Source organism: Camarhynchus parvulus, chromosome 6, assembly GCF_901933205.1.
Source record: "Camarhynchus parvulus chromosome 6, STF_HiC, whole genome shotgun sequence".
Lineage (NCBI taxonomy): Eukaryota > Metazoa > Chordata > Aves > Passeriformes > Thraupidae > Camarhynchus > Camarhynchus parvulus.
In genome coordinates, this window is record NC_044576.1 from 23,910,577 (window position 1) to 23,929,815 (window position 19,239).

The window sequence follows — 19,239 nt, forward strand, 5'->3', positions numbered from 1 at the left end:
ATGAACTCTGGCTGCAACCCAATTCTAACTTGTGATGGATAAAAAATATCTCATTACCAGCTCAATATTATGATGCATAACAGTCTACTGAATTAGTGCCATCAAAATAATTTCAGTCCAATACCTTGAAACTTATTTGAATTGGAATCTCCAATGCAGTATGAAGGGACATATGGAGGTACCTAATGCATCAACTCACCCTTTAGGACTACTCTTAGATTATTTCCTTCTTGTGCTATTATTTTGTTTTCCTTTTCTTGTGTTTGAAAGGTTCATTGCTAAACTAGGACTTCGAGTGAAGATTTTAGCTTTGACTCCAAGTAGAGATGTTTTGTATTTAATATGGGTTTTAAATTGAAGGATTAATGTCTTTCAGTGGTTGTATATCTGGCATGATGATTTTTCCTTGCAGTTAGAATATCTCTAGTGTCTTTTGTTCTAACACGGATAATTTTTTCCAAATTAATTTAATTATTTAATTTTTAAAAAATTGATTGTGTAGCCAGCAGGGTTCTGTGAGCAGGGCAGAACCACTCACACTAAGCCAATTGTAGGATAATTATGTTAAATCTTGGTGCAATTTACTGGGGCTCATATGCAGTCCTGTGATGCTGTAGTAAGGAATCATATCTCAAAAACTTGAAAGTTATGAGTCACCTGTGTGAAGGTCTCTTGAAGGTCTACATATCTACCTGAAAGTTTTGTGTAAGATGTAATAATTCAATAGATATCTGAGGGATGTTCAGTTCTTGCCTTAGCTCTCTTCAGAAAGGAGCTGATTTTGTATTTCTGCATATTTCCCATACACTTCTTGGTGCATTAGTTTATTTTAGACCTTCTAATCTCAGTCCATCTAGAATTAGAAGATGTTCTATGCTATAGAAATTTACAGCATGATAAACTGCTCTTAAAAACACACTGACATTTAGATTCTTTCCCTCCTCCCACATATGTTGCAATTCAAGTGGAAAAGAATAAAGTCTTCCCAGAAAAATAGCCTTTTCTTTGTATGTTTGTTTAAACAGGGTTTTGAAAAAATGGGTAGGAAGTATGCTGATCACTTTAATGTCATCACGTAGAGATAATTGGCTGCTCTTTAGGGTGAGAAAATAATTTTCCAATAAAAACAGTGCAAATATTTCTGGCACTGAGAAATGGGAAGTAAAGCAGATTACCTAGTGAACAAACAAAATATTTCTGGTGAAAAGTTTCCTTAGTGGAAGAGATAATTTTTACTGACTCTGTGAAACTACCCCACCCTCATAAACAAAATATATTTCCCATTATAAATGGTTCTGGACAGAAGCAAGGTGCAAGTTTATTTGAGAAAATAACTTCTGGGGATCTGCACCATTTTTAGCTTATCTAATGATGTTTTGGTCAGAAATATTCAGAGGTTATTTACAAAGCTGAGGAAGTTGCGGGCAGAGTAAAAATCCCTTAGGGTTTATAGGTGGCAAGTATACATGAATGCTGAATCTGTCTTACAAATTTCTTAAAATAATTGATATGTTTACTTGAGTTTCAGCTTGAAAGAGAACTCTAGTGGGTCATCAGATGTCACCCCTCCTCATCATGCAAGATTGTTTTAATTACATAAATACTATCCTTCATAGATGAGTGCCGGGCATAGTTTTGTGTCCTCCATTCCAATACATCTACTCCCAAGTCCACAAAGTTTAGCATGTCTGAAGAGGTTGTTATCTACAAGTACACTGTGGCTTATTGTGAGTTTTATTCCACATTTGTAACCTCCTGCTGTAGTCCAGGCCTGCTCTTTCTGAAAAGCAAGGAGCAGGAGTATTGACACAGGCACCAGCATGGTGGTCCTGGGGGACTGGGAGACTGAGTTTCATTCCTGTGTGTCTTCAAGGAGTTTTAGTGAACCTTGGCAATTCATGTAATAACTCTTTGTGTCCAGAACTCTTGTAGAATGAGCAGAGGATCACTGCCCTGGCTGGAAGCAGTTATTCAGCATGTGTACAATAAAGATTTAATACCATTCAGATACTGAAGCAAGGGTGCCATGTAAGAACCTAAGATACAGCACTGTCATCTGTAATCTGCGTCAGCAAAACAGAAACAGCGATCACCAAAGTGTTTTATTCAAATACATTACGTTTGGTTTGAACCCAGAATCCTGAGCATGGATACCTTGTATCATTGGACTAAATATATTTTTAAAATGACCCAATCCTAAAGTTCTCAGTCAGAATTGCCCTTAACTTCAACATTAGTTTGCTAGAAAAAAGCTTGGATAAAAAGTTCAGGAATTGTTCCAGCAAATAACAACTGAAAACAACCTTGTTTACTCCTCATTCCTGTGTTCAGCATGTATCTGAGAAGGAAATAAATCTGCTGTGCACCCCAGGGTAAAGTATATTAATCAACCAGTTATCTTGTTAAGGGAAAATAAATGACTTGCTGTGCTGACTGAATACATTGCAGCGCACAGACTTTGCAGTGCTGTGGCAATCCGATACTGACTGTCAGCCATCCAGAATCTGCTAGAGAAGCTGAATTACTGCAGGAGTGCAGCAGCAGTGTAGCAAAACATTCACAAGCCCATATTCTATAAGGCAGCCCAGAGCTAGAGGTACATCTTTAGTATTCACCCTTTGGCAGGTGTTCTTGTGGTAAGATAAGGGGTGTTCTGCTCTTCCCTCAGCAGCAAGATATGGACAATCTACAGCATCCCAATCAGTGATGGGTTATTATCTTGTATGACAGTTGCAGCAACAGCAAAACCCCATAAAAAAAAGTAATTCCACAGGGACAGACTAATTTTGTTATATTCCAGTTCTCTTATTTTCATTCTTACTGTGAATGGTGCTGTTGTTGAGGGAACACAGGCAGAAAGGTGCTGCAGCTAAGGCTGTTTTGTAGTGTTGGAAGAAGTCAGGCAGATTCACTGTGTCTGGTTGGGTTTTTTTAGAAGGGCGGCTTAAAATGGGACATAGGAGGACACAATCAGGTGTAGAAAGAGTCCCATTTCTCCACTCTTCTCTTGAGACATCCAGAAATGTGCTGCTGAGTGCACAGGAGCCATGAACCTCAGTAAGGAGAGTCTCTGCCAGGTGGGGTGCATCAGTCAGCCAAGTGCTGCACCTCTTCTTGGAGGCTCAGAGCTCAAGGCTTCCCATGCCTGTCTGAGTAGATACAGCTTAGAGGGGATACAAACAGGGGACAGGAAACTTGAGCACAGTAGTTGTCTTTACACGGACATTAGGATTCACTTTCCCCTCCTTTAGTCCTGTTTCTTTGAATTTTAAGAAGCAGGCAAGGGGAGCTGAAACAGAACTCCTTGAAGAATAGCAGAGGCTCAGCTCTAATTACAGTGAGCCTGAAGGAAGCCATGCATTAAAACATTCATGATTTCAGAATTGCTGTGTGTATTTCTTAGATGTACTGTTATTTCTTAATAGGTTCCAAAGTGTAACAGGAGACTAGTCTTTCTTCCCTGAGGTACTTGATGTATGCAGGGGAACTCTGCTGTCCTGTCAAAAAGATGTATGTAGGCTTTACTGCCTTGTTAGACAGGTATTGTAGATTTAAGTGGTGGCTTGACTTTGAGACAGCTGTTCAGAGGTAGCAGTGCCAGAACACCAAAGGACTTGAAGCAAAGTGCTCTCATCTTTCAGGGAAATCTAAAGATCTAAGTCAAGCAGGTGACTAAAGAGACATAGGTGCTTAACTTAAAAATAGGTATTTCTAGAAGGAGCTCTGCAATCCCTCTGACCCTTCAAGGTCATCTGCCAGATCAGTCTGAAGTGAGAACAGAAGCTGGGTCTACTGGGAATCTTCATCCCAAGCTGTCACCTGCAGGAACAGCTAATGATTATCAACAGAGCTGTGATAATTCTTTGATTCATCTAAAATTTTAAAAATCTAAATGGCTATTGAATAGCTGAAATACATGCTGTTAAACTGACATTAAAATACAGAAGTTTTAAAGTCAAATAGTCTAGATCTGAAGAAGAGGCTTAATTTTTTTTTCTTAGAACCCTGCATAAAGTAATTATTATACAGTAAAAGGTTCCCCATAATTTGCTTTGTAGACTTATTCACTTAGAATATTTAGAAACCTTGTTGATAAGATTTGTATCAACCTCTGATCTCCTCCAGGTCACTTCAAGACAAACTGCTACTAGAATGCAAAACAAAGGTTTACTTAGAGCTCTCTTCAACCCAGCTGTCAAGCTGCAGGCACTGTGGAAATAGTTGGAATATTTACATCAATCCATGTCGTGTCAGGGGTAATTCTCACCTTCAAGGAACAGCTCACTTTCATATGTGTGTGTGTGTGTCTATTTCTGCTCACAGATACAGAATAGGAGATAATTGTTAATCTTCTGCAATGCAGAGTAGAAACATTGTGATTAAATGAGCTGCTCTGATGAATGATTTTATAAACTCTTGTGTAATGTCAATAGTGAAAAGGGTACTGTAGCTGTTATTTCAGCAAGACACATCCATGCCATTTCCTTTGGATAGATTCTTAACCTCGTGTTTCAGAGTTCAGAAGTTGAAAGGAGTATATGTATTTATTTGTTCATTGGAAAAAATACTGTTTTCCTACACCCTTATTAGGGAAGATCTAATAGTAACCGTTCCTAGCAATAATAATAATAAAAATAACTTGCAGCTGCACTCTAGGTGGAAATGTTCATTCTTTGTTGTTCCTGGAAGATGGTGATGCTGCAGCATTCAGCTCTTGCTGTTGCAAAAAGCAGCCAAGGGTGAAGACCTTACAAAGTGCTTTTTTTGTTTTGAAGTTTCTTTCCTCTCTCACTAAGCTGTTTTGAAAATGCCCGTCAATTTGGTGCAGTTTGCTCTGTGCCAAAGGAAACAGAATTGCTTTTGAGAAGCATTATTATCAACTGGAGAAGTAAGTTACAAGACAAGTTTGGGTGGTGCAGATTTCACCAAAGGTGAGGCTATCCAAGCCTTTCCTTCAAGCTGATGGTTTTCACAGGAAAACCCAGAATATCTAACACAGTGTTAGTGTTGCCTCCCTGTGAAAGGGCCTCAGTGTCCTCTTTCAAACTTAATTAGTGTTTCCAATAAAAAACTCACAGTGGTGAGATTAAGAAGTGTCTAGGTGATAATGAAAACACGAGCTGTTTTAGGGAACTGCATCCTTGCAAGGGTGTTTGCTGATGGATGTGGAGTAGACAGGAAAGAGCAGGAGCTTTTGGAAAGTGTTTACAGAGAAAGATTATACTGCACATTTCTCATAGTGCTGGAGGCAACTTTCTTCTGTTATTATAAAATTTCTGAAGGTTACCATATGCTAATTTTTTTCTTTACCTCATAAAACTTTTAAAGATAGATGTACCGAGCCAACAGCTACTGCTAGGTGTACACAACAACAAATAAACGTAGGGCTTGTACAGCGAAAATTACTATGACTAGATATGTATGTCTGTGTATGTATTTAATCCAGATTTCTGTGTCCTGTTTAACACTTATGAAGAGGAATCACTACCCCTAAGGATGCTCTGCTGCTGCGTGGCATCATAAACAAAATGCCTCTGGAGTTCAGCACAGCACTGACATTTTGGTTATAGTGCCAATAAACAAGAAACCCCCGGTGGCACATTCACTGACTTGTTATCCCCACCAAAGCCATGAGGAACTATAGAGTGCTTGCACAGTTACTATATTGTGTTCTTCACCTTACTAATTAAAATAGAATTTTTATTTAGGTTGAATGTTTTAGGGACTGCTGCCATACACTACATCACACACTTCTGCACTACATCTTTATCTTGTTGAGTTTTTTCTTCAGCCCAGTTGCTGGAGACAAGAACTTGCATAAATTAAATTTACTGTGATGCAAAGTCTTTTGGATTTTTTGTGGGGTTTTTTTTTGCCTTTTTTAGTTTTGTTTTGTTTTTTGTATTTTTTTAGTAATTCATGTGATAGAAAGCTTTTGGTGCATAATAGGATTTTTGTGGGTCTAGTGGAGAAGGCTCTTGGGGTACTGCTTTGCCAGGTAAATTTGTTGAATTATCTATTTGGAAAGAACTGATAAAAATGAGGAAGCTGGGACTGCAGGGCCTATTTCTGCTGTGAAATCATCTTCATTAAATGCATGGTCATCCATCATCTCTGGTTCAGAAGAAAACCCTGGGCTAACTAACAAGATGTGCCATTTCCTGCTGTCATGGTGGGGGACAGGATGACAAAATGGGGTCACATCTTTAGAGCTCTATTCCAGCCTGGGACTGGTGAATGCTTCCCATTCCCTGTTAATGGCTGTGAATACCTTGCTGCCACTTTGAGAATGTGTCTGATGGTACTGATGGTCCTTCTCACATGAAAAAGCAAATGGTGCTGTGCTGGTCAGCAGCAACAGCTTCTTTTGAAGTAAGGTTTTGCTGGCAAAAGTGATTCTTCTTGCTGAAGATGGAGGCAACTGAGCACCACCTAATCCTGGACAATCAACTGAAGTTTGCCAAATGCTAGCCAGTCTTCTGCAGAAGAAAAGAATTTTGTCTCAATTTGCTGTAGAGCAAGCAGGCCAGGAGAAGTACAGAATATGGCTGAGACAGCACCTAGTTAAATTTAGGGGAAAGCACCACTTACTTCCCCACCCTCCCTCTCCAAATAAATGGGTGAGAGACCTGGGATGAAGAAAATTACTGTAATGGCTGGGCCTAGAGAGAGATCTGTGAGCTCCTCAGAGATCCCCTGGGAAACAAATCTAAGACAGGAAGGGCTATTCTAAAAATAATATGCAATTTTATCTGCAGAATTTTTACAGCAGGTGTTCACACAGGTCCTGAAATTCTCTTTGAGATGCCTGAAATTTAACTGTAATCCTCAGCCTGAGTGTTCCAGCATGCCCTACATACACAAAATGAATGTGCCACCATCTCTCCACCATCATCTTGGCTTAGTTTGTGTCATAGACCAGTGAAGCTTGTTGATGTTATGGGCTCAGTCCTACAGTGAAGCATCCGCTGAATTCCATGGGAATTTTGTGGTGGAAGGATCCCATAAAAAGCTTTGTTACTGGCCTAGACCTGATCTGAACTCAGGTGCATTACTCTTACCAGTGGAGGCTTAACAGCGTGGGTTTGCAGAGATTTGATCTTCCCTCACCTCAAGAAGGAGAGTTGTGCCTCGCAGTGTGTTTGTGACTCTAAGTTCCTTGATCTCAGAACCTCAGAACTGTGGTAAGATGTGTGTTGTGATGGCAGCCTGGTGTGAGGATGGAGGGAAATATGAGGGGAGGCTGTTTGGGATGAGCCAAAGAAACCCAGTCATAATGGATTGACTTAATCTATTACAGAAAACAAATTTTTTCTTTATGAATTTGTGCTGACATTTTTTTCTTGATAATTTCTGATTTCTTATATTTAGAGATGGAAGTACCTGCAAATGCACCTTGTGACTCACACAGATTTACTCTTATGGTTGGTGTTTTAAAATTAGTTGAAATTAATTTATTTCTTTTTAATTTACTTTTTGGATCCTGGGGTAAAATTTCAGAAATTAAAGAAATGCCAACCTGTGAATACAAGCTTCTGCTGAGGAGGAAAGTATCCAGGGTTTTCTCTTAATGTTTTGCTGACATATGGTGTTTCTAACTCAGTGACAAATTAATTGACTAGATGTAAAAGAGATGGACAGTGCTCAGTTAGGAAGGACAAGATATGCATTATAGGACATCTGGTTCTGCCTCTGTTGGATTATGGATACAATATACATTGGACACCTAACGAGTCTCTGCTGCATAAAATAGATTCTCCTTACAATAGAATTGCATGCTTTGTCTCTAAATGAGGTTATTATACACACCATTGCACAGCGTTTGAAGAGCTTGGCTGGCCATTGTAGAGAGTAGGGAGAGAAAAAAAATTGGAAAACAATTGCACTTAAGACCTTCAATCTATCAATTGCCCCATATTTATCCAAGTTACTATTACACTATTACAAAATACAAATATATGATACATTCAGGGTTGAAATGTTAATATTGACTGGCCAGATTTTGACAAGGTGGATTTTTCTTTTGCAGTTGTTTTTATGTTGCAGTAAAATCTTACTTCCTCAGAAGTAAGGAAAGCTGGTAGTGGGAATACCACTATGATGTGGAATACTTAACTCTTTACTCAGACTGAATTCTCAATTTAGTATTTGCTGCTATCCAAACCTCAGTCCGAGTCTCAGGAGGTTTTGATTTTTCCAGAGATAAACTGTGAACAATTTCATTTATAGGGAACTCTTCCTCAGTAATCTGCAGAGTTTAAGGACAATTCTTGCAAAAGTAAGGCATGATTTGAAGTGATTCCATTTTGGGGTCCCAACTTGTGACCATTGTAGTGCATAGTTTTTAGAAAATGATGAGGTCTAAAAGCTCTACACTCCTTATGTTCTTGAAGACTGGACACGTAAAATTTTACATCTTCAAAATAGCAAAACACTTCTGAAAACCCCTGCTCAACCACTGAGAAAGACCAAATGTAGCAATTTTAGATGGTGTGATAGCATCATTTCCCACATCAACAGATGAATTCTGTGGTAAGAGTTGTAGAGAGACCTTATAAAAAAGACAGTTAAAAGGGGCTTTGCCAAATCCAGTGTAAATAATCACCTATCCCGCCTTCTTCTTGGCATTTTTGTCTTCCTCAGTTAAATCTTTTGTCTGCTAGTCTCCTTTTTATTTCCAGTTTTCATTGTACCAGAAAAGGATGTGATCTTACTAAATCATATTATTTAATGACCTTAGTTTTCCAGGGTAGATAGTAAAACTATTGTAATGTGCAAAACTATGAAGGTGGCTTTTTTCAGAGCTTTATTCTTCAGACTAAAAACAAGTACACTCTCGAAACACAGTTGAAAGCAGCATTTCAGTACAGAAAGCTGTAAGTGGGTCCGTGGTGTGGTTTCTTTTCAGGCATGGCAATATCCAACTCCTGCAAGTATTACTGTTCCAACATAAAGAACAAGGAGACACATGACAAAAATTACTTGGTAATTGTGCTAGTCATAATTGTTGCTGTTTAAAATTCCTTTCCCAGAGCCCCTGCAGTTAAACTGAAAGGTTATATATATATAAATATCTGTGTTTGTGTACATGTGCTTTGCAGGATTTTCTTTGGAAGAAGTAACTCTTTTGTACAGTCCTTTGCTGACATTTCTATAGCCAGCTCACATCCTGTTGGGTAAAGCTGTGATCCTTAATGTAAGGCAATGTGACTCATAAGAAGAAAGATTGCAATAAGCACAGTTTCTAGTGATTAATTTCCCAGCTCTGGATACTCTTCCAGTAAGTGCTGAGGTAGAGAGTGCTTGCTAGTGATGGTGTTTAAGAGCATTTCATTCATGGTTTGAAGTAGCTGGATGTTTATCTTAATGAGCTCTCCCATTGCTATCACAACAACTTTAAATACCTTATGGCTAGTGAGGAAAGCCTGACACACAGGCAGATTTGTTTCTCCAAATACCTTCCTGAGTGAGTTGCAATTTTCAGTGAGGCTGATTTCCTCTCAGGCTGTGCTGCTGCTGTAGTAGTTTAATAAGAGCTCCTCCTGTTGTCCCTTCCTTAGGAAAAGGAGAAGCTGTACGTGGAGCTGAGGCACGTGCTGGCCCGGCAGCCTGGGCCCGAGGCCACGGAGCAGCTGCAGCAGTACCGGAACATCCTCCGCGAGAAGGTGAAGCAGATCAAGGTAAGAGGTGCCCACTGGCCCTGGGGAGGGGCTGCAGGGAGATCCTCAGTGAACTGATAACGCAGGAAAGCAGGGTTATCGCTGCATCTCCTCAAGGGTCAACACAGAGCAGCAAACAAACTTTTTTTGCACATTGTTCTACTTTGTTTAATTAAAATAGAGGAAAAGTCTTGTTACAATATGAGTTAGCAGCACAATGCTGTAAATAAGTATTTTGCATGGGCATTCTGGGATGCTGCCAGCCTTTCATTCAGCTTATTCTCCTTCCCTTTATCTTAAGCTGTTAATATCTTTAAGAAGCAAATCAAAGCCATTTTGTTTTCTTTTTAACAAACCAGTGAGAATATACTGAGAATCCAGTCTTAAGTTATTGTTATTTCTCTTGCCATGTGTACATGTATATTTAGATTTGCAGATTTTGTGGAGATGACAGGAGGAACCTGTTCTAACCCCTTGTCAGTTGGAGGGAGGGGTTCCTGCTTCCAAAAGAATCTTGTAGAACATTTAAAAAAGCATAATATTAAAAAGCGATTCTTTGATAGAATTCAATGATATTCTATGAGTAAGCTGATCTACTCCTATTCTTGCCTGCATGAGAGATCAGTCTCCACAGGAGTTCATCTACTTCTGCAGCTTCTCTCTCTGTTGAAGTCATCATCTCCTGTTCACTGCATCATAATCACGTCTATACTAACCATGAGGAAAAAAATGCAGGAGCAGATGGGCCCTTAGGAAACAAAGAGACTGTTATGCAAATCTTAGCTTTCCATGGAGAAGAAAAACAATGTAGAAAATGTAAAATAGAAGCCAGGGTTTAGCTAAACTGAACGTGATTTGAAGTTCTCCATACGGTCCTTATTTGTCCTTAATGCAGTCAATTGCTGCTTTGCATTTCAGGCACAGCATGCTGTAGCATGATGGCATGCATGCCCTTTTGGGGTGCCAGGTCAGGCTATTCCCCTTTTGAAAGAAAGAAGGTGCACTATGCATGTTCCTCCTTTTTCAAAATTTTACTGATTCCCATATAGGTAGCTTTGTATTCATATTTGCAGTGCCCGGTACTACTTTGCCTGTGTGGATTGAATTACTCCACTTAGCAGTGCAATCCTGTGAATAAACCCCATTATTATAAAATAATTCCCTGATTTATTAAGACCTTAACTTTGGATTTTTGCCCAGCTTTATGTCCCAGAAATTAAGAGCTAATGTAGCTATTAATGCCATTCCCGTAAAACTTGGAGCGTATTTTACATGTTGTATTATGGTTAAATGGCATAACCTTTATTTTGTAAGATGTTTTTAAGTGAATGGAGGTGAGATCAAATGAAACATCAAGTGGGAAAAAGAATTGTGTTAGAAAATGATCATGTCTTATGTCATCAAATATAAAAAGAGGAAGTGCTTGTAAAAACAGTCATTTATGAAAGTGATGCAACATATCCTGTTTCTGCTGTTTGTGTTTTGTTTATTAGGTTTTGTCCTCAGAACTGACTATGTGTGAAACACAGAGCAAAGAATACAAACATGAAATTGAAAGACTTAACAATGAGCTTCTGGAAGTGAAAAAGAAATATCTGTCTCAGAAACGCAAGGAGCAACAGAAGAAGTATGGGAAAACAACAATTTTGTCTACACAACTTTCTGCATAAGCTAGATTTTTGTTTTAGACCCTTTGGATCAGAATGTGGCCAAATTTGACTGAGGTGATACAGTTTTGTTGCCTAATTTTCCTGAATGTTATCCTTCATGTTCCTTCAGTCTGGTCTGGATTTACCATGATCTATGGCCAGGACTCGAACATCCATCAGAGATGTTGCTGAACATGTTCTGTAGTCCAGTTAAATTGTTCATACCAATGAGATGGTGCCCAGAGAGCACAGATTAGTGTCTTGTCTCTGACATCAAAGCATAGAATTATAGAACAGTTTGGGTTGAGAGAGACATTTAAAAGCCATCTAGTCCAGCCCCCCTGCAATGATCAGGGACATCTCCATCCAGATGAGATGCTCAGAGCCCCAGCCTGACCTTGAATGTTTCTGGGATGGGGCATCTACCACCTCTCTGGGCATCTTGGGCCAGTCTTTCATCACCCTCATAACAGAAAATTTCCTTCTTATATCTAGTCTAAATCTACCCTCCTTTAGTTAAAAACCCTTATCCCTTGTCCTATTGCAGCAGGATTTCTGGGCTGTGAGTGCCCATGGCTGGCTTGTGTCCAGCCTCTCACCCACAGCATCCCCAAGTCCTTCTGGGCAGGGCTGCTCTCCATCTGCTCATGCCCCAGCCTGGATTGATGCAGGGCTTGCCCTGACTCAGGTGCAGCACCCCACACTTGTTCTTGTGTAACCTCAAGAGATTCCCATGGGCTCACTTCTTGAGCTTATACAGGTCCCTCTGGATGGCATCCCATCCCTCAGGTGAGTCAACTGCCCCATTCAGCTTGTCATCTGAAAACTTGCTGAGGGTGCTAAGGGTGGGCTTTAACTTTAGCAAGAGATTTCTTAGATTTCTGCAGTCAGATGATGTGATCTGTTACCAAGTTTTTCAGTATGCGCAGAAAGCCTTTTGTCTTTCCACTTATTTCCATCCTCAGCTCATGCCTTCCTCACACACTAAAGCCAATGGTTCTGTAGCATTGCTGAATAGAATTCAAAGCTGCCTTTATTAATTCTTCCTTAATTTCAGACAACAGATTATTTGATGACTAAATTAGCAAAATAATCAGTGATAAACAGTGACTTTTGTCCATCTGCAAATTGCATAATGTTACCTTAATGTTTGGAATTAGCCACAATTGTGCAGTGCTAATTGCCTTTCTGGAGCTTTAGGATCAATATGTGAGGCTACCATAATGCCTGATAATCCATTTCCAGCAGCTAAATGTCTCCTTCACAGTAGATTTGGCGTTTCCATTTCAGACTCTGGCATCATGTCTCTTTCTGTTCATAGAAGGAGAAGTTCACCCACATTTTGTTGTTATATCTCACCTAAAATTAATTCCTCTCATAAAAACTCCACTTGTTAAGGACATAATTGCTTTAAAATAAAAAATATTGTGTGAGTTGATGGTAGCTGAATGGGGGCATGCTATACAGCAAAAAAAATTCATATTGAAAGTAATTTAGTGCTGGATACACTGTTTATAGGGTCAGGATAAATACCTACTACTGGGGCAGCTTGTCAGGTTGTTCTTTTGGGCAATCATGCCTCTAGTCTGATGAGCATTGGTGTCTCTGTGACATCTGTGTTTTGGAAGCACATTCAGGTACTGTTAGTGGTGCCTCTGCATGCTGGCATCGTCTTGTGGTCCCCAGCAGAGCCTCAGAAGGCACCAGCACTGTGCTGCCAGCCCTGGCTTCCACCTCTCCCGTCTCGTGGCAGCTGAGGGGTGGTGCTGGGCTTTGCTCTCCTCTGCCCCTATTGCTTTGTACCCCAGTCAAGCCTGTTGGACTGCATCCTGCTTTGAGGAACCTAGAGGCATAACTGGCCATACCAGTCCTGGGTAACTGCAACTTCTGCTGTCTCTAGGCTGTGCTTTGTGTTGGCAAGGGAAAAGAATCTTGCGCAGCCCTCCTTCTCCAGCCTCCCAGGTGTGCAGGACACATTGCTGGCTTTCTGCAGCAGAGAGAACCTGTTGTGCAGTCAGGTTCTTCCCCCAGGAGTCCTCTTCCCTGCCATCCAGCCATCCCACACCCCTGCTGCCTCAGGCAGGGCTGGGCCTGCTGTGTGGATGCTGGCCAAAGAGCCAGGGCCATTTGATTCATACAATCTCAGATATCTCTAAATCCCAGCTGACAGAAAACCACTGACTTGATTCTCTATCTTGCTGGCTAATGTTAACATCATGTCTGAAATAAATGTAGCTGGTTTTGCTAATAAAAAGAGGATCCTGTCAGGACAATAGCATTAACAACATTATTGACTACCCTGGTATGAAAGAGAATTAATACTCTTGAATAACCTTACACAAAGTTATCATCTAAAGCTTTTATTGATTTGCACAAGATAGCTTTGAGTTGTGGTTTAACATCGTGGTACTGAATAAATGCAGCTTTGCATGTGATGCTGAAGGAACATAGTAACAGTGGGAATTTAGCTTTGTTTTGTGTTAAAAATGAAAATTCAGTGTTGAAGATTTTGGTTGTGAATTTGAAATCCTCTTTTTCAGCTCTCTGAATCTGAATGTTGCTTTTCCCAGTTGTCTTAGCTGTTCTTGTTCTATCTCTTCCTATTTTTAACTTCAGCTCCTTGAACCCTTTCTGCATCACTATTTTCTTAGTGGCTTCTAGCACCCAGATCCCATTTTGATCTTGATAAGGATTTGTGAGAAAATATGAAGCTTAAATCCACGCCAGAGACCTAATCCAGCAGTCCTATATATGTAAATAACTGCACTGAGGGATGTCAGTAGTAACTGGGAGCTTTTGCACGTGGCTGGTTGCACATTACTTCTGCATAATATATTCTAGTATTCAGTTGCATAGAATTTTCCATACTGATGAGCACATCTGTTTGTTGTCTCCATGGGAGCACGAGGAAAAAATGAGCATGGATTCTGGATCATTTTCTCTCCCCAGACTTGGAAGCCAAATAGTGAGATGGGATAAGCCATCTAAATACAGAATGTTAGTTTCTCATCCTGTCAGCTGGCATATCCATTAGGGCAGCACTGATACAATTAAAACCAGTTAGAAATGGTTTTTGTTGTTAAGTTCATCTATGCCATCTTTTTGCTATTCTCCTACCTCTGTATGGGTCAAGTTTGGAAAAGAATGCATAACTAGACATCTGTCACACTTTCTCTGAACTTCTTTCTATGGTGACAGTTATTTAGGGGCAGATAGAAAAGTAATAATTACAGAAGTGTTTTCCCTTGGTGGGGACTGAGAAAAGATACTCATGTGAGAAGGCTAGATTTTGTACAGGTGTGGTTGCACTCACATTTGTTTTTCAATCTCAGTGACTGTGAAATAAAGTAACGTACTGACCTTCTTTGTAAAGCCTTGAGACTTCTGCTGTTATGATAAACTAGAAGTTCATAAAGCTTCACTTGGTTAATCTTAAATATCTCAGGACCTCTCTCTGAAGCACCCAGGTATATTGCAGTGAGGTTGGAATATTGCCCTTTGTCTTTGTAGTGCTCTGCTTACCTCCCCAACTTTGGGAGAGTGGAACCAGCTAACCCTTGTTCCCTCCTCTTGAGGCCATCAAAGTCAAGACCTCCTGGATTCTCAGATGAAGCAGCTCCCTGGGGCTGTCAGTGCACCCACAGCACACTGCTAGCTTTCTGCAAATGTCACAGACAGGGCAATTATCATTGGAACTTTGTTAAAATGTGAAGACAGATAGCACTATATATTCATTAAAATTCAACAAAGGAAAAAATCCTCCCCATTGTGCCTTTGATGAATGTGGCTGTTTGTTTGAAAACAGGCATATTCCAGCTAGAACAGGATGGTGATTAGAAATCTGAAGTCATGGAGCTCATGTACATACTTGCTCTAATGAGGTGCTCTGACCATTTTGGGGAGCACAAAGAAAGCTCATTTATTTCTAATTTTTAATAATTCCAAACTCCATCAGTGGATTAGTAATTAGATCCAAACAGACACCTAGTCTTGGAGGTTTAGCCTAAAAAGTGTTTAATCAACATTTTTAAAATGATCTCTTGATATGTGGTTGTATCAAAGAAACTCTGGAGGACTCAGATTTCCTTAGTTTGTAAACACCTCTGCGCTGCAGAATGAAATATGAATTTTCTGTTTCTTTGTTTCTATTTAAAGGGAGAAGGAGCGATTCAGCACTGGTATGAGGACAAAATTACCACCCCTCAAGACTGATGTACCTCACTTCAACTTAGGGGGCTTTCCTTCAAGCAAACCCATTCCCAAAATTGCAGTCTAGGAATGCACTCATCTAGTTGCATTCCTGCTCCCAGTTTCTTGTTTGAGAAACTGTAATTTTAAAAGACATTCAGAATCTGCTGAAATCACTGTATCACCTTCAGGAAAAAATGGTATATTGCATGTAATCAAACACATTTTTACATTGGAATTACATTTTATATTGCATTTATATATTTTACATTTTATATTAGAATTAACATAGTTCTTTTGACAATCTGTGTACCATATCTGCCCATTTGATGCCAGCAGATGCCTGCATGGATGTAAATGGAAAGTGGAGATATTTCTTCTTCAATATTGTGTCTCTATTTAGCACTGTAATGCCACAAAATGCCTTAATATGTAGTTATTTCTCTTTTATCTACCTCAGTTGTAAGCACACACTCCATTTATCTTCTGACTCAAAGCACCTGAAAGAAATGAGAATACAGAAAAGAAGAAAAATTAATAGGCTGATGTTTCAAGCCCTGCTGAGCAAATGCAAAATTAACAAGTCTTTACTTAGATGTACATATGTAGCAGTTCTCTGTGTAGGTAGTGTATAATAGGGTTTATGCAGTGTTAGCTACAGTTGTTAGGAAGATCAAGGAAGTTTGTGGCCACAATGTACATTATTAAGAGCACGATTGTGTTTACTCTGGTAGATACAAAGTGACATAATTATGTCTGTTCAATCTGGGGGGACTGTGCACACTCACTGGGACATGCTGTTCTCCCACACAAATCCTTCTGAGCGATTAAAACTTGGACTCAAAACATGGCAAACTTTATGCTTTAATTTCTAGACACTTGGGCATTTTTGTAACTTTCAGAAATTGTTTTTGTAATACAGCAGGAGCCCTCCAACCTTTTCAGCCAAAAGAGATTTAATTACCATTCATTAACAAGTGAAATAACAAAGTCACGGCATGAGGTGCTGAAGTATAGAAAACTTTCAAGCTGTAAAATAAAATGTTTTGAAACCGATTCGAACGTGGAGGAAAGTTTTTTTTCCCTGCCTGGGGGATAAAAATACTTGTCCAAAGAGATATGCTGATAAATATTTCACATCCAGAAAAAAAAAGCCCAAAAAACCCTTTGCAAAGATTTTGTTCTTTTCTTTGGTGGAATACATAATTAAATATTAAAGCTACTGTGGGAAACTTTAATGGAAGTGTTTAATTCAAAAGAATCAAGTTAAATACGACAGGGATCTACTTTGCTTTTACATTGGAGACCAGAACACTTAGTCATCAGATCCATTGTATTTTTCTTTTGTCCCCAAAATAGCTATTATTACTTTTCTCATTGTCAAGTGCATTATGCTAAAGTTATCATTTTGGGGCAGTCATGCTGTCAGAATAGTGTCTTTTGTGAATCTGACATGTCCTTATAGATGGAATAATTGACAATAACTGACATGGGCACTTGAGTCTGATGGAATCCCAAGTAGGTTTTACTGAGGCTTTTAGAAGTTGGTATTTTCTAAGGTCCCAAGAAAGTATCCTGCCTGGAGCAGGATTCTGCTGTGCTTACACTGGCAAGTAATTTGTATTGAAATAAATCATCAAAGACACATTTATTAATTCACATGGACTAGAGGCACAGTTGGACTCCAAGAACCCTGTCACTCTGTAGAGAAGCCGCTGATGTATTACACTCCAAAATGTACAGTGTGCCCCCTAACTCATCCAGAGATAATCTGAGTCTGTGTACATCTCCCACAGAATCACAGAATCATTCAGGTTGGATAAGATCATCCAGTCCCACCTTTGGATGAACACCAGCATGTCAATTAAACCAGGGAACTAAGTGTAATGTCCAGTGATTTCTTGAGCAACTCTTGAGCAGATGGTGGCTCCACCACCTCTCTGGGCAGCCTCTTCAAATGCTTAACCACCCTTTCCATGAAGAAATTCTTCCTGGTGTCCAACCTGAGCCTCCCATGGCACAGCTTGAGGCCATGTCCTCTTGGCCTGTCACTTGTTACCTGGGGGAAGAGGCCAAGCCCCAGCTTCTGTCAGGTACAACTCCTTTAAGGTAGTTGTAGAATGATGAAGTCACTCCTGAGGGTTCTTTTCTCCAGGCTGAGCCCCCCCAGCTCCTTCAGCAGCTCATTATAGGACTCTCTAGACCCTTCCCCAGCTCCATTACCCTTCTCTGAACACACTCCAGCCCCTCAGTGTCTTTCTTGGGGTGAGGGACCCAGAACTGGACACAGCACGTGAGGAGTGGCCTCACGAGTGTGGTCTCATTTTTTCTCTGTTTGTTACCAGGGTTTAGGAGACAAATTGTCCCAGCAGTCAGGAGAAAGGAGAGGAAGCCAAGCAGATGGAATTTGTTCCCTACTTCCATATATTTTTATGAGTGCTGTAGTAAAATGGATACCTTTCTGTCTTTAGTTGTGCTTAATAATAGCTTGTACAGCACGAGTAAAAAGCTTTTCTGTAAATTATTCTTGACCTGAGTTTTTCCTGTCTTTAAAATGGTTGGGATGGTATTTGCCTAAAGACTTGCAAAAGTAAATTCACTTACATTGAAAAGGTGGCTAGTCTTCTAGATTAAAAAAAATAAAATGTAGGGGACTGCAAAATAATGTGATTTTCTCGTACAACGTGTTCTTCCAGCCTAAAGAGCTGAGAATTGAATACAGTAAATTTCACCTACAACATAAAGAAGCTGTTACTTGTTCATCCACAATTTCAGGCATCAAAATGTGAATGTGCTGGCTACTATCTTCAGTTTTATTGCATTATTTACTTACTACCACAGAAACTAAATTCACAGGTTAATTTGGAAAAGAAGAAAAAAAAAAGACAAGAAAATATAGTAATCAAATTATTGCCAGTAACTTTCGGCATAATCAGGAATAAAATAACTGCAGCCAGTTTAATTTATAGTGCTAGAGAGCGAAAACCATTTCTGAGTTCATATAATAGAACGGATTAAAGCACACCAAATCCCTTCCCCCCTGGTCTATAAAAGTCAGGGAGCTTGAAAAATTGCTCTGGATGTCTGTGAGCCCAGCTGATGCTGAGGTGCTTTTAGTGTTCAAGGATTTGGCTTGCACAGCAGGGAAAGGCAGAGCGCTAATGAGAATATCATTTGTTCACTTGCTTCTGCATTGTGAGCAGCAGCTCTGAAGTGCTTCTCTAAGTTTTGTTGCAGAAAAATGTTAATTGAATTCCAGTCTGTGCAAGATGTAGCAAGTATATCTTTAACTTCTTGTTCCTGTAAAGATATGTGAAAAGATGGAGGTGAAGGGCTATGATCCATGGCACTTAAGTTAGAGGAAATCTTTCTTCACTTTAATTGCTTTGGATTGGAGCTTGCACAGTAAATCTATCCTGGAGCCTTTCTTAGTGAGCAAAGCATGCAATATTGTTCACTTTCAGAGCTCTTGCAGTATGTGGATAATATTTTAAGTAATTTCACATCAAAATTAAGCTCTGTCTGATCTTGTCTGGCAGGTCTCTGTTCAGTGTATTGCATGAGCAGGACACAAAAAAGACACTGTACACTGAACTATAAAGTTCAAACGTGGGACCATGACCCTTCTGGGATCACCTGTCAGCTATGAAAGACAGAGCACAAGAATCCAGTCCTTAATTTACATTTGCTTTGTGAATCTGGAGCAGCAGATTCACACACCCAGTTACATGTCCTGCTGCTGT

At 39.7% G+C, this 19,239-nt stretch overlaps 1 protein-coding gene across 1 annotated transcript in view; it reads left to right on the plus strand.

Annotated features, from left to right (window-relative positions):
* CFAP58 (cilia and flagella associated protein 58) overlaps positions 1-15,673 on the plus strand; it is a 56,596-nt gene extending 40,923 nt beyond the window's left edge. The window contains exons 16-18 of the mRNA XM_030951455.1: positions 9,561-9,680; positions 11,153-11,286; positions 15,464-15,673. Coding sequence (XP_030807315.1) covers positions 9,561-9,680; positions 11,153-11,286; positions 15,464-15,584 — 375 coding nt within the window. The 3' untranslated portion in view covers positions 15,585-15,673. The remainder of the gene's footprint in view (positions 1-9,560; positions 9,681-11,152; positions 11,287-15,463) is intronic.
* Positions 15,674-19,239: the final 3,566 nt, after the last annotated feature.